Source organism: Morone saxatilis, unplaced genomic scaffold, assembly GCF_004916995.1.
Source record: "Morone saxatilis isolate NCDOM2014 unplaced genomic scaffold, NCSU_SB_2.0 Contig4, whole genome shotgun sequence".
Taxonomy (NCBI): domain Eukaryota; kingdom Metazoa; phylum Chordata; class Actinopteri; family Moronidae; genus Morone; species Morone saxatilis.
The window spans coordinates 1454304-1468712 of record NW_023339984.1 but is presented as its reverse complement, the minus strand read 5'-3'; the positions used below and the strand labels follow the sequence as shown (position 1 = coordinate 1468712).

At 40.4% G+C, this 14409-nt stretch overlaps 1 protein-coding gene across 2 annotated transcripts in view; it reads left to right on the top strand.

The window, feature by feature from the left end:
• The window catches only part of mllt3 (MLLT3 super elongation complex subunit), a gene marked incomplete in the record, with an annotated part of 50460 nt that overhangs the window by 22998 nt on the left and 13053 nt on the right, over window positions 1–14409 (top strand). For both annotated transcript variants that reach the window (XM_035674844.1, XM_035674843.1), the window contains 4 exon segments: window positions 1–69; window positions 2809–2847; window positions 4623–4751; window positions 7701–8279. In XM_035674844.1, the coding sequence (XP_035530737.1) occupies window positions 1–69; window positions 2809–2847; window positions 4623–4751; window positions 7701–8279 (816 nt within the window).

The window sequence follows — 14409 nt, the reverse complement described above, 5'->3', positions numbered from 1 at the left end:
CGCTGTGAGAAGCTCACCTTCAACAACCCCACAGAGGAGTTTCGTAGGAAGCTGCTGAAAGCCGGAGGGGTAGGATTGCGAGGGAGAGGCTGGGGCTTGAGTGACATCTCTTAATGTGATACAGCTACTTCTACTGCAGCTGCCAGCCTAGCAGGAAAAACTTTATCTCTATTTTTCCAGGGAAAGTTGATAGAGTTCAGTGCAGTTTTTTGCAGAAACACTCACACAATCAACCTGCCTTTCTTCAGTCGCAGGGAAAAGATGTGCAGTCTTAAAGTGATGGTCACTGAGGTCAGGGGCCTTGTTGAGGATGCTTTGGTGTTTGAGACAAGCCATTCATACTTTGAATCAGATCTTTAAGACTGAGTGCCCGCACTGGAAGTAATCAGGTCAGATTTATTTAACACCACTTTCCAAAGCAGAAGCAGGAGAAATGGAGATCCACAATTTCCTCCATTGTCTGTTCTTGGACTGTAGTTGTCCTCCATGCCGCGGTAAGCAGCATGGAATCCACTCAACCGCTTTTACGCACTTCTGTCACTCTGAATTTGATATTGTTTTTGTCTGTCATGTTGCAAGTGACAAAAAGACACATTGAAATCCGATTATGATTGTTCAGACAGAGACACATCTGTAGAAATCAGATTGGACGGGACCCCAGATAGCTCACCTGGTAGAGCTGGTGCCCCATGTACCAATGCTTAGTCGTCACTGCAGCGGCCATGGGTTGAACTCCGACCTGTGGCCCTTTGCTGCGTGTCATCCCCTCTCTCCCCCTTTTCCTGTCAGTCTTCAGCTGTTCTATCCAATAAAGGGGAAAAAAGCCCCATAATGTGGCTTGGATCTGATTTCCAAAAATCGTGTTTTATGTGGTTTTTTGGATACAATCTAGATAGGCCAAAAAAAATGGATTGGATTGGATTTGGGCTAGCAGTATGATTCTTGTTCCAAATATGAGTAATGATTGACAACAATGGAGCTCTATGGCACAAAGGAAGAAGATACACACACATTACTTATTAGAAGGGTATGTTCACTGTTTGTTTGGCTGTACACATGGGATTTGTTCACAGTAAATAACCAGAATTATCTTTTTATTTAGCAGTTTTTTCTGTTAAAACCAGTTTTCAATTCCATAGCTATTTTATATTGGAGAAGCAGAAGCAGACAAATGATGACAGGGCCTTTCGCCATGAATGAATTCTAGATTCCAAATATTCCAATGGACTAAAAAGGCTTCTGTAATGTCTGTATGTTAGTGCCACAGTCACATTTTTTTCTGTAAGGTGTAAAAGCCTGAGAGCTCTTTGTTTAACTCTTAGGCATTGCAGCTGTTGTTCACAAGAAGAGTGTGACTGTGCATGCCAAATTTCATTCTGTTACAGTATATGAGGTGTAACCTAACCACTCCCGTTATCTGTTCTCCTCCTCTCAAGAGGCTGCTTTATTGTTTGACCAGTTATTGTCTGTGTGGTTTATCTCTTTAGAATCAGTCTGCAACATACAGTTTGCTTAAACATACAGATGTCAGGGATCCTCTTGCTTTAGTATTGTTTTATGAAAAATATACAATGCAGAATGACATTAAATTTCACCAGATCAGCTGTTCTAGTCATTAAAGTTGTCTGTAGTGGTTACAGTTGTCATAAACTGGCATCAGTTTACCTTTTAGTTGCTTTGAGGGATGTCCCCATCAAGTGTTTTTGGCCATGATCCTGATCCAAAGTATGTGCCAATACCAATCCAATATTAATATCTACCTAAAGGTTGATTAAATAAGCATCTGACACATTGGAATAACAGTTGTAGCTACTCAATTTGGCCGTCCTTACTTTTCACGAGCCGCTATATCCAAATGCCGAAGGCCCTGTTTCAAAACTATAAAGTTGATAAGCTTACATTAATGACATGATGAGAGAGAGAGAGAGAGAGAGAGAGAGAAACAAAGAGAGAGAGAGAGAGAGAGAAACAATCTTTGGCTGAGTACAGATTCCAGCTTGCAGAGAGCACAAAATCCAACAGTTTTAGTTTGGCCTGCCATCGAGACCTGCCACCAGCATTGTTTGCCATTTTAACAGGTGAAAGCGAAAGATGAGAAGGTGCTAGCTGATTGTGTTATATGTTGCTTTTTGCTAATACAACAGGAGAGATAACAGCTTTGTTACCATCAGAGTTTAGCAAATCTGAGTATTTTGCCATTGCCAACTCAGGTGTCAGAACAGTCATTCACCAGTGCAACCATATCACGTTACTCTTTTCTTCACTCGCATACAGAGCAAAATGCTTGCATTGTAGAGCCCAGCTGTCATTAAGGAGGACAGCACTGCAACACTAGCAGACTCACATAGCCAAAACACTGTAGAGTTCTTTATTGAAACCGATACGATCCATTACAATATGGCCAGATCTGCCCTGATACCAATCCTTAGGATCAGCTCGGGACATCCCTAGTTGCTTCCTCAGTGTCGGGTGCAGTCAGTCTGTTGGCCCCCGGCCAGAGGACCCCTGTAGTCTGGAGGTTTTATGACTGGAGCTAAGTGCTCTCTATTTACTTTGCCCTGCACCCCCTTCTTAGCCTCAGAAAGGGCTCAAGTGCTGACACAGACCATGTCGAAACTCACATTCTCTATTGTCAGGGCTCACGACTGAAGAGTCTTCAATGTCATTACTCTGTTCAAAGTTACTTTACTACACCCTGTTCCACAGATTTGGACATTAATAAATAACAATAATGTAAGCTTAAATTCTTATAGGATTAAGCTGTAGATGATAATTATGCGTCTCCTTTGTTCTCCCTCTCTTTAACAGCAACGGGATCCTCACAAACGAAGTACAGAAGATTCAAAAGTAAGGTTTCCAACATGCTTCGGGGTCATGGATGAAACAGGCTTGTCTAAAGATCTGAACACCTCCTATAGAGTGGCTTTGAATAACTTTTTGTGTAATGATACCAGTACTTTTATTCTCCTGGCTGGGAGATTTACCGTCAGTGTGCCTCAGCACTCCAGTATAGACACACTGAAGCAGCTGTGTTGTCTTTACTTGCATATTCTGGCCATGGTTCTAGCCCTGTAACGACTGCTAGATATTTCAGATAAAACAGGCAGCTTTTAGATGTTTGAATGTGTGCTGTGTAGACCTCGAAGCTCTTGGCATTAGGGATGGTAACACACTAACTCATGACCCTTAATTCTTCCTTCAGCATAATAAAAGCCTTCTCTTAGTTCATACTGGACCCATTAGAAGTAACCAGGATTAAATGTACTTTTCAAACAGATTGATTACACTGGTTATATTTTGGATGATCATTTTTAAAGAGTTTTTTAAAGAAGTGGTTTAACATTGTGCAATTTGATTCAGAATTTAGATCAATACCAGTCTCATGTCTGTGCACAGAGCTGGAGTCAGTAAAGGGTTAGCTTAGCTTAGCATTAAGACTGGTAGCAAGCAAAAATAACTAGCCTGGCTTTGTCCTAAATTAATTAATTCTAAACTGACTAAATACGCTGTATCTTGTTTGTCTAAACCATACTAAACACAAATGTAAAAGGACAATTCATGGTTGTAGGGGGAGCTATTTGCTCAAACAATTGCTTGACTTAAAGCTGGGAACAGCATTATTTGATATCTGTTTGTGGATGGCTTTAGATGTAATTGGTGTGTTTTTTAACTTTGACAGCCAAGTTAGCGGTTTCCCCATGCTACTGTACTGGTCTTTATGCTAAGCTAGGCTAAAACCCCTTACTTCTCTTAACTCTCTTGAGACACAGACATGAGTTTCTCATCTCACTCTCTGAAAGGAGGAAAATAGGTGTACTGTATACATTTATATTTATATATATAAAAAAAAAAGACCAGATCCCGTTGACAAAACCCATAATTTTACATAGCCTCTAATTGTGAAACAAAGAAACAGAAACAAAATAAAACTCAACAAAATCATCTTTGCTAGTCGCTAGTTAGATGAGAAAATAGGCTTTGCTATGGCTACTACTGAAATGCTAGCTAAACCTTGGGGACAAATGCACCAGTTAAAGTACGTCCACTAAAAAGCTTGTCACTGTGGGCTCAGATTGTTATTCTAAGTGGCTGACAATAATATGGAAAGCAGCCCTACAGAGATAGAGCTTTTGTTTAACCAGAAACAGCCATAATATTGCTTATGCCACCAGACTCCATAGACAAAACGGTAATTTTACCTTGCATATCGTCATATAATCGTAACTTTATTCAAAAAACAAAAACTAAATAAAACTCCTCAAAACAATCTTTCTTTCCACTGTTCAAACAATCACCAACTCTGCTTTGGTCCAAATAAATCCTTAATTCACCACCGTAGAAGATAAAAACTGCAGTTTCAGTCACTCTACTCAGCTGCACACGGAGCAGCTATGGAACAAACACAGAGGAGCTGCGATACAACACAGGCAAAGTGTGACACCATGATCCACTGGTATCATTACATAGCAAATAGCGAGGTTTTTGGTCTTTCATGTCAACGCCCAAATGGATTTTAGTTTGATACACAGCCCTACTTTTCAATTTTATAACTAACCCAAAGCAAAATATTTGAAAGTTGAGGAGCCTCTGATGATTTTGGTTTGTTGCTCTTCCTCTGGCAGGTGATGGTAATGCAGGAGGGCTCCACCTCCCTGTTCGGCCAGCACCTGAAGCTGCCCACGCTTCCTAACAGCTCGCTGACATCCTCCTTCTCCGACCCAAAGAAGAGCAAAAGCTTCCATGGGTCAAAGGTCAGTGTTGTTTCCAGGCCCAGCCTGGAGCTGAACTGCCTTCCTCTGCCTCTGCTTTCGGCCCCACCCGAATCTGAAGCTTTTTACCCCTTCAAAGTCTCCAAGCCCTAATCCCCCACATAGTTGGCAGGTTCAAAGACGTCCAATATATTTAAACTCAGGGATTTCAAAGACATCCAACTTTGGCTTAAGCAAACTATATCTTGGCTGCAGCTCAGCCATAAGCACTTACTTCACTGACTCATAGACGTGCTGTGAATCTTTTGACAACCTGTGGGTTTTGGAATGGCCACATTATGCTCTAATGTCCTTTAAAATGTATTACACACAGACGTTTTAGACAGTAACGTAAGTTAGTGAACAACATTGAAGATGGGGAAAATGCATATATTAGAAGCTACACATGCGATTTGAGACATTATCTTGTGCAGCACTAAATCATGTATGTCAATAAGCTGGCATGTTGTTTCCATTATGTGTTATTTTTAGTCCCTTTAAATAGTGTCATTTAAGAGCCAGGTTAGGAGGGCCATTTCACATGGAAACAGTTTCCAGTCTAAACACAGTGTGTGTGATGAATTACTTGTGGAGCAGGAGGTCACACACACACACACACACACACACACACACACTCTCTCTTCTCTCTGTCTCTCTCTCTCTCTCTCTCTCTCTCTCTCTCTCTCTCTCTGTCTCTCCCCTCTCTCTCTCTCTCTCCATCCATCATGTTCTGAGAATTATTGCTCAGGTATTATAGCACATTGGATATTTTTGTAATTAATCGTAACTAATTTGACAAGGACCTAAATACTTAAGTTTTCCTCCATTACTGATGTAAGTCCTCGTATGATACCGCCACACCTGATATATTTCAAATAAGAACAGTGTATTAGGTTAGGAAAATCACAAAATGAATACAAAACACAATATATCTAATATACACACTATAATATTAACATAGTATGAAATGTACAGATGGAGAGATGCAGAAGTGCAATATCCAAATCTCAGTAGAGCTCGAGCAAAATGGGTATTTTTCTCTTCAAAAAATTCTCTAATTACCGATATTAAAAAGCTGTTATAGTGACTTTTTGAGTTGTAATGAAAATAGAGCAATTTTGCATCGATATGACTATTTATAGGCTGCTTTCTTAAGCAAATAATAGTTGTTAAATTGTTAAATAATTTAACATATAGGCTACATTGTCAACCAATTCTAGAAATAAGCACTGAGAAAATAAAGAATTAATAAAACTACTCAGAAGTAATTGTTTGATAAAGTGTGTGACTTTGAGTCTTTAAAAGCACCATAAGGCCTGTAACAAACACTACTGCCACTACTGTTAGCCAGTATGTTATTTATAATTAATTGATTCTTTAATTCTATTGATTATATCTTCTGTGATGTAATAATAAACAATTCTAGTTGTCATTGTCCCTACTGGTTTTCCATCATAAAGTTATACTTTAGCCAGTAAGGCTGTGAAACAGGCATTCAACTGCATTTGGTGTGATACTAAAAATGTCTTAAAAGTTTTTAATTGAACTTGCTGAACCCTGCTGAAATCTGGAGTATAATGCAGTTCATAGAAAGCAAAATGCATTTAGAATCTGTTTGTAATTATGATGTGCTTTTAAATTCCACTCTGACAGTATTACTATTATACTCCCTTCAGTGATTTATATCAACTTAGGTCACCTGCTAACCTGTCAATGTCACGGTGCTGAAAGGTTTGTTAAAAAGTGCCACTTTAGTGATCTCTTCAATGCTGATGGCAGCAGAGAGGCTCTGTGTGTCCCTTCCAGAGCACTAAACCAGTTTTTATGTTGTGCTGCCCTGGGAGGGAAATGGGTTCACTGCAGAGGAGGAGCATGCAGCAGTTTAGAATGAGCCGGCAGCTTTACATCCTGAGGTCCCGGGTTCACCAGCAGATAGACAAAATGAAAGGTTTTAGAGGTGATTGGGCAGAGTTGTAACACACCCCGTCGTCTAGACTGCTTTAATGGGTTTACTGCATTGATGAAATATTGACAAAGGGGCTGGAGGTGAGACCCAGGGACCAATGGCCCCCGCCGTTAGAAGGAATGCATTTCCTCCTTTCTACACATTGCTCTTTGCTCCACTTTTAAAGTTGCGCATGTGTGGCGGCTGAAAAGGCCCCTCCACCCCACTGAACAGCACTGTTCAAAAGAAGTCCTGAGTTTGCTCTTTAAGCCCATAGATGGGGACTAAGAAGACCCTTTTGATTTTCTTTTAAGAATAGACTTCTTTTCACAGATGGTAATGCCAAACTGCAGGGTGGCATGCATGTTTCCTCTTGTGTAAAAGGCAGAGGATTAATCTTCATTTGACCTAGCTGCCTGGTTTTTGCTCACTTTGTTGTTTGGTACTATGCGTTGTAGTCTTGAGTGAAGTCCAAAGTTGACAGAATACAAACGGCAAGAAGACAACATAATTACAGGAGATTGGAAAAGATGTGATTTAAACCAAAACACCCCCGTTTTTAATATTTTGGGTTCTTTATTAACTTTATATCTTTATTATTTTCAGTGGCAGTTCTTTTCAGTTATTATTACAGCAATGTAAGCCCATACTATCCTCAGGCAACAGTATTTCTCTGTGGTTAATTATGGCCTTGCCCTATTATGTTTGCCCACTGACCTAAAGTGGGATTTCCCTTTACCTTGCTCCATAATCCTAAGAGCTGACGTTTTTTCTTTTGAAGCTTAGATGATTCTGTGTAATTCTGCTCCAACACCCTGAATGTTGGATAGAATTTCTTGGTGTTTTTTCGTTAATGACTTAACTTGCCATTATGCAGTTTGTACGTCACAATTTAGACTGCCAGTAGCCACGAAAGCTAAACCTATTGCTTATTTTTCAGTCTTTTGTTCTGTAGGATGTGTTCATACAATACAGGATATTTCTCATTTGCTGGCTTTAATCCACAGGATGGTTCCAAAGGAAGCGGCACTACCCTGCTCACCACCGCCACAACCACCAGCACCAACAGCAGCAGCTTCTCCAAACTCCACAAACCCTCCAAGGACCACAAAGACAAGCCTCCAAAAGACTTGAAAGAGCCCAAAAGTGCCTTCAGAGACTCTGGCTGGGAACCCAGCAAAGCCCCCAAAGAACCTTCCAGGAAACCCAAAGAGAACCAGCCACTTAGAGATATCAATCCTAAGATGGGCTTCAAGGAACCCAAGTCTTTGTCCAAGGAGCATCGGACTGAGGGAATGAACCACGGGTCCGGACTAAACAAGCGTCTGTCCACCCCCGACGGTGATGATCACCTGACCAAAAAACGCAAAAAGGGATTTGTGGATTCATCAGGGAAACAGACGTCAGGGTTAGACGCCCAACATTTGGATAAGAAACTCTTGAAGGACAGATCGCAGATGCGGACAAGTAAATCACGGCCAGACGGTGATGAGGTGGAGCGCAGGAAGGTGTCAACACTTCCCCCATTTCAGGACCTGGTGGACCCCAATGACTCTGATATAGAGGACCAGTCTACCAAATCGGATGTAAGTGGAAAACCTTTTTTGAATCTTTTTGGACTTTTAAATGTTATGAAAACCATTACAAGAGTTCTTGATCCGTCTTAATAGTAAAGCAGCTGATTTAATTGATATACTCCAATTTGACTCACTGCTTTAAGCAGTGAAAGCAGTGAGTCCAACGTGCTGGACCCAGCACACAGTTGAGTTTACTGGAAAAAGTGGTGAAGGGAGGGGTTGTGGAAAGGTGTCCAATTCTTCCAAAGCTTTAGGGGGAGGATTTGTTGGTGGTCAGTTCTTCCTCTCCGTGGAGGGGCTATATAATCAAACAACTAACAGCCAGAGAATCTTCTTTAATGGTGGTCTGGTGGCCCCCAGGAGGTTGGCCAGGGGGGATTGGAAGAAGGGGTGGGCACCAATAAACCTAGTGGGAGATCAGATGCATTCATCTGGGTGGCCAAACGAGAAGTGTACAAAACTGAAGATATTTACAAGATGAAGTTTTTTGTCCTTACTGACAGCAAAGATTTTGTACACCTAAATTATGTTTCTATCCAAAGTAATAGAATATGGGTGTCGAATGTGCTTGCTTACAAACTTAAAGTATTCCTCCATACTCCACCTCAAGAGCAGGATTAGAGAAACTTCAGGTCTACAGTGGCTCCTTTCATGAATAGGCAGGACTGGGTTGCCTGGTCCACGCACATTTGGTGGAGAACCTCCTCATAAAGAAGGGCTGTTTTAAAGCCAAACAGTAGACAAGAAAGATTTATGGTTTTACAACACCTGAGGAGAAAGGGGAGACGCGGCAGTGAATAGCGTAGAGTTCCCCTTTAATCCTTTTAGCTTTTGAAAGAAGAAAAAGGGTGAGCGTTTGCGGAAGAAAGGTCTAAATCCCTGTGCTTTTGAGCAGTTTTCTTTTATGTGACGGTGTTTTCATTTCTATTCTCAAATGCTTGTATAAAGCGTGGCTCTTTATGTACCTTTCGCTGTAGGGGCAGCTTGTTTAGCCAGGGGAGTTATTACTTAGCACTAGCAGAACTTGTGTTTTTGTCTGTGCCGTACGCAAATGCCTTTTAAGTCCTCCCATACAGGGACTGGGGGGTCGGCGCGGTTGTAAAGGGGATGTGGGGTGACAAATGCCAGGTGTTTGATTCTCCCCAGGCTAGCAACCCCGGTGGCCGAGCACTGGGGCCGACACAGAGCGCCGCTCTCATTTCTCATGTGACAACTTGTTTGATCTCAGCCTTTTCTGCTGAATGCCGGGCCAGAAACAGCAGAGAGGAGGAAATGTGGAGTAGGTGATGACATAAAGGGAAAGCAGGCTGGCGTGTTAGCATGAGAACCTTGTTTTTAGCACGCTGGATGTGGGCACAGGCTGAGTGATTTGTCACCTGCACAAGCTGGTGTAAAGCAAACATCAGTACAGAGACATGTGTTGTAGATAGCTTTCTGTTTAAATATTTTTATGTGATATTATAGAATGAGTGATTTAATATTATTATTATTGACACTATAGCAAAATTGGTGAAGAATTAAGACTAGTTTAAAATTTGTAACCTTTTGGAGAAAAATTCAACCTTTTAATGGGAGCTTTTAGTTGAATTCAAACTGCTAATATGTACATTTTATAAGGTTTTTCACCACTACAGAAACACTGTGTAACTGTACGTATGATAAAGCTGTCTGACATTGCTGTTATTAGTTAGATTATGATTTAATAATGTGTGATTCTCAGAGCCTTTAGACAGTAACAAATATTGTTCTTGTTTTTTTTGTTTTTGAGAGCCTCTGCCAAACCGTTAAATGATTGTTTACAAGTAAATGTGCAATTTTACCAATCTGCGTACATTTATCTCCCATAAAGGAGAAAAAACACTACCATGTACAGTAGCATTACAAGAATGATTGATTCATGTTGTCAACATAGGCAAAACTCTAACATTTGCTTAATGGTTTGAGAAATAACTCAAAAGTCCAGTGTGTGTGTGTGGGGTGCCCAGATAGCCTGGTACCAAAGGCTGAGTCCTTGCTGCATGTCATTCCCTCTCTCCCCCCTTTCCTGTCTATCTTCAGCTGTCATTATCGCATGTGAAGGACAACCCCCCCGCGCCCAAGAAAAAAAACAAAAACATACAGCGCACAGCATCTATTGGCAGAAATGGAGTATGACAGGGATATGACGCCTTCATTGCAGGCTGCCATGTCAAACCTCCATGTTCCTATAGTAGAAGTAAAGTTGTCTCTAGAGGGAGCTGTGTGAGATAGATAAATGTCTTCATGTGACGTCATTTGAGTCAGCATCAATTGGGGCTGAAGGCTACACATTTAAAAATGAAAAACATCTGCTACCAAACACTACTACCAGCATAAAATGCATTGTGAATAAAGTAGGCACCAGGTTTTGGATTTAAGAAGAATATTTCTCTGGTACTGCTACATCGATTTTTAGCAACAAAAAAAGAAACATTGTCAGTGTAACAGTGTTATAGGAGTACAATACTAAATTGGTATGAGTATTCTTTATAAGGTCAAAAGTCATATAACATGCAATGAAATCTAAAACTAGCTCAGACTTACTCATCTGTGCTCTGGTCGTGTCCACTTTTTATGGTATTCTACAAATCACTGACTTGTATTTCCCATATACTTCTACTTAGTAAATCCTAATTGAAAACCTCTAAAAAAAAAAAGACAAAAAACCTATATAATACTGTACCATGTATTCATTTTGTTATAATTACAAAACCAACGGACTAGAGGGGATGTATTTACATTATTCAATTCAATTAATGTGATAACCTTTCAAAACTTCTCCCTAAGCATACCACATCAAGAGTCGGATTTTTTTCTGCCACTAAATACCAAGAAGGAAACCACCTGTCTTGTTTAAAAGTCCCATCAGACCCTGGAATTTCTTTGGGTGGGGGGCTTACCTCAGTGCTAGAGATTGCTCTGTCAGGTTTAGGAGTCAAGTACATTAAACTTCTCAGAAAGATACTGCAACTACCAAACAGTTGGGGAAACCATTAAGGGGTTAACTGCAGCCAGATTGAAAATGAGCTGATAGATTTCTAGTACATTTGTGTTGCGAACCACAACATTTCAGTATAATGAGTTGGCTTTGTTTGAATGAATCCACAGTGTCAAACTGAAAGGCTTCTTAATTCACATTAAAACAGTTCTGTTTGGACAGCCCCTGCTGAATTAGACAAGCAAACCAAATAGCCTTGGTCAGTTTGGTCTTGTTTGCTGGCATTTCTTTTTTTGGCTGTCCTAAACTGTGCCAAGAGTTAAGAGAAGAAGCCAGATTGATGTAAACTCAGATTGAATACAATTTATTTTCTTTGAAGAGGGCAGCTTTGGTGGCTCTGAGTGAAGCAGGACAAAAGCCCTAAAAGAAGGAGCGGTAGTAAGATTTATGGCACTCTGAAGAAGCTGTCCCATAAACCAACAGACCAGCTGTGTGTTTGTAGGAGGTGACAACCATTGATGTCGCTTTGCCTTTTGTCCTCACTTCTCTCTCATTCTCCCATGTTTCTTCTTCTCACCACTTTGTTTCTTGGGCAGCTCTAGTTTGCAGCAACAGCCTCCTTTTTTTTAATTATAAATTTGGGTTTGTACACTATCATCAAAGTGCATTTAAAACTCCCTTTAGACTGGCACATTTAAAACCACATCTCCAGTTGGTGTGGTTAGATGCTGCTTGGCTTTGGCAAACAGGGCTTTCTGTCAAGGTGGGAATTTTGTTTAATAATGTTGACTTTCAATTTAAAAAAAATAGGAGACATATGATAATAAATTCATCTATTATGGGAAAATATAAATTTGTTAGCGGTCAGAGGTTTGGGAGGCTGTTTATACCACAGTATCTGTCTCTAGGAGTCCTTTCCCAGCTTAACTGCAGCTACGTGGGGCTTCATAGGTGATGCCAGTTCTTTAACATTTTAAATCCTTGATTACAAACCAGTTTGCATCACTTTTCCATTGATCTGACACGCCGCATCTCCGTTTTCCATATGCCTGTTCACCAAAACTTTTTCAAATAAGGCGGTTTAGGAACCGTCCTTATCTTCCTAAAAAAAAAATGGGTAAATATGTGGAGCATGGGTGGAACTAAGAGGGGCTGAATGGAGCCTGGTTACTGACCCACCTGTCACTCAAAGCGTCCACCCCCTTAATTATGCATAACTTTAAGCCTTAATATAATTTAAACAGGTGAGTTATATAAAATGTCACCACCTGTACAGTTGAGTTCATGAATGGGGAAATTAACTATAGAGACCAGAAGTGTGTTGTGTACCAGGCTGTAACTCACTGCTGGAGCCAGCCTCAAGTGGCTGTTAGAGGAACTGCAGTTTTTGGCATGTCCATGTTAGCTTCATTAGCCAGCCACAAAGGTAACTGCTAGGCGACAGCCCATTTTTCCCATCATGCATCAGCCTAGTGTGCTAATGTTACTTTTTGTTTGTGTCTGTAATTATATGTTCAGAACATTGTGGTTTATGATGGTAATTGGTTAGTTGGTTTATAGTTTAAACATTAACACCAGTGAGGTGGCGGTTACGTTTCTTGACCCAGTTGTCCATGCAAACATTTCATTGTTGTGCTGTGATGAAATGAAAATGATCGGTTAACTCTAAGATACAGAAAAACTGCACTTAATTAGTTGATTAATTGACCTCGTAGTGATTCCAGAAACTCTGGACATATTTGATATCCCAAAACACAATACTTGCAGCTGGGGAAAAGGCAGGGAATTGAATTCAGTTTCGAGGGTCTTCAGAACTGTCGACAAATCAGGGGCCAGATAATCATGTCTGACTATCTGGATGTATCTATTTCATCTGCAGCCAAGTCTGCGAGGGTGTGAGCTCTTTCTTCCCCTGAGCACTCACACTGCACTCTTGTTGAAATACATGAGCTGTCCACACTTCTAAAAGCTCCGTTTGAAGAGGACGGAGAGCAACTAATGACTCTGTATCAAAGTGATTAGAGCTAGACGGTGTAGGACACACTACACAGCTGCTCACTTTAAAGCTAACTTTATCTCCTCAGGTAAAAGAGTTTCTATTTTTACCCTGAATTATGAATAGAAATTCATAGGTTTTCATGTAGGTTTTCTGTCCATAGTGGAAGTGCTGTAATACCCCTCTCACAAAGTATGTATGAAACATGCCAATAAAAACTGCCAATAAAAATGAATTAAACTATGCTCACAGCTTTATACTGCTTTTTAATACTCCAGTTACAATGTCAAATACATACTGTGTTTCTGGTGGCTTGTCATTGTTGGAACACACATGGTAATTCGATCTTTGGTATTGTGTCCTCCTTATTTCTTAGATTAATCAGGTTGAGAGATTTGTGCACTTGTATGTACGTGTGTATCTGATCAGGTCATGAAACAATCTGGCTTCAAGCTATAGTGAGTGTACATGGATTTGCCTGCAGTGTGCCATGGTGATGCTGGAAATCTGTCAGGGTATCTGCAGGGCTTGAAGAGTCTCCAAGTAACGAATTCGGTTCCCCCCCAAAAAAGCCCTTGCAGTAGAAGGTATTAAACGTCTCATATTTAATTAACAAGTTTGACTTTTTCTTTTTGCCTGTCGCAGAGAGTATCAGTTATAACTTTTTTTGTATGTGGTTGCAGGCAGGTTGTCAGGAGATGTTATACAGCTATAAACTAAATGAGGCTGGTGCGACAGTGGATTGTAGGGAGGCTGTTTCATCATTTTTGTGGAGTCAGCACTGTAGGACCTGTAGCAAACACTGTCACTGCTGCTATGGTAGCTAGGAAGCTCATCAACCCATAATGGGCAAATGTTGATATTAGCAAAAACTAAAAGGACCAGTGCAAATCTTAAAGGACTAGTGGATATTATGTTCCATTTCCAATAAATCCTCCTAAATTTTACACACTGGACCTTTAAATGAACTTAAACATACTACAAGGAGTTTTTAACTGGGTATGAAACTATCTCAGTTTAATACTGATGCCTCTATATGATCAATGTAAACAAATAAGACCATCTAAGAAAATATTCGCTATTTTTATATAGTTATTCTTAATGCCTGCCACCAGTTCCGGTGAACAGAAAATTACTGACAAAAATATGACATAAATGGGCGCCCGGATAGCTCAGTGGGTAGAGCT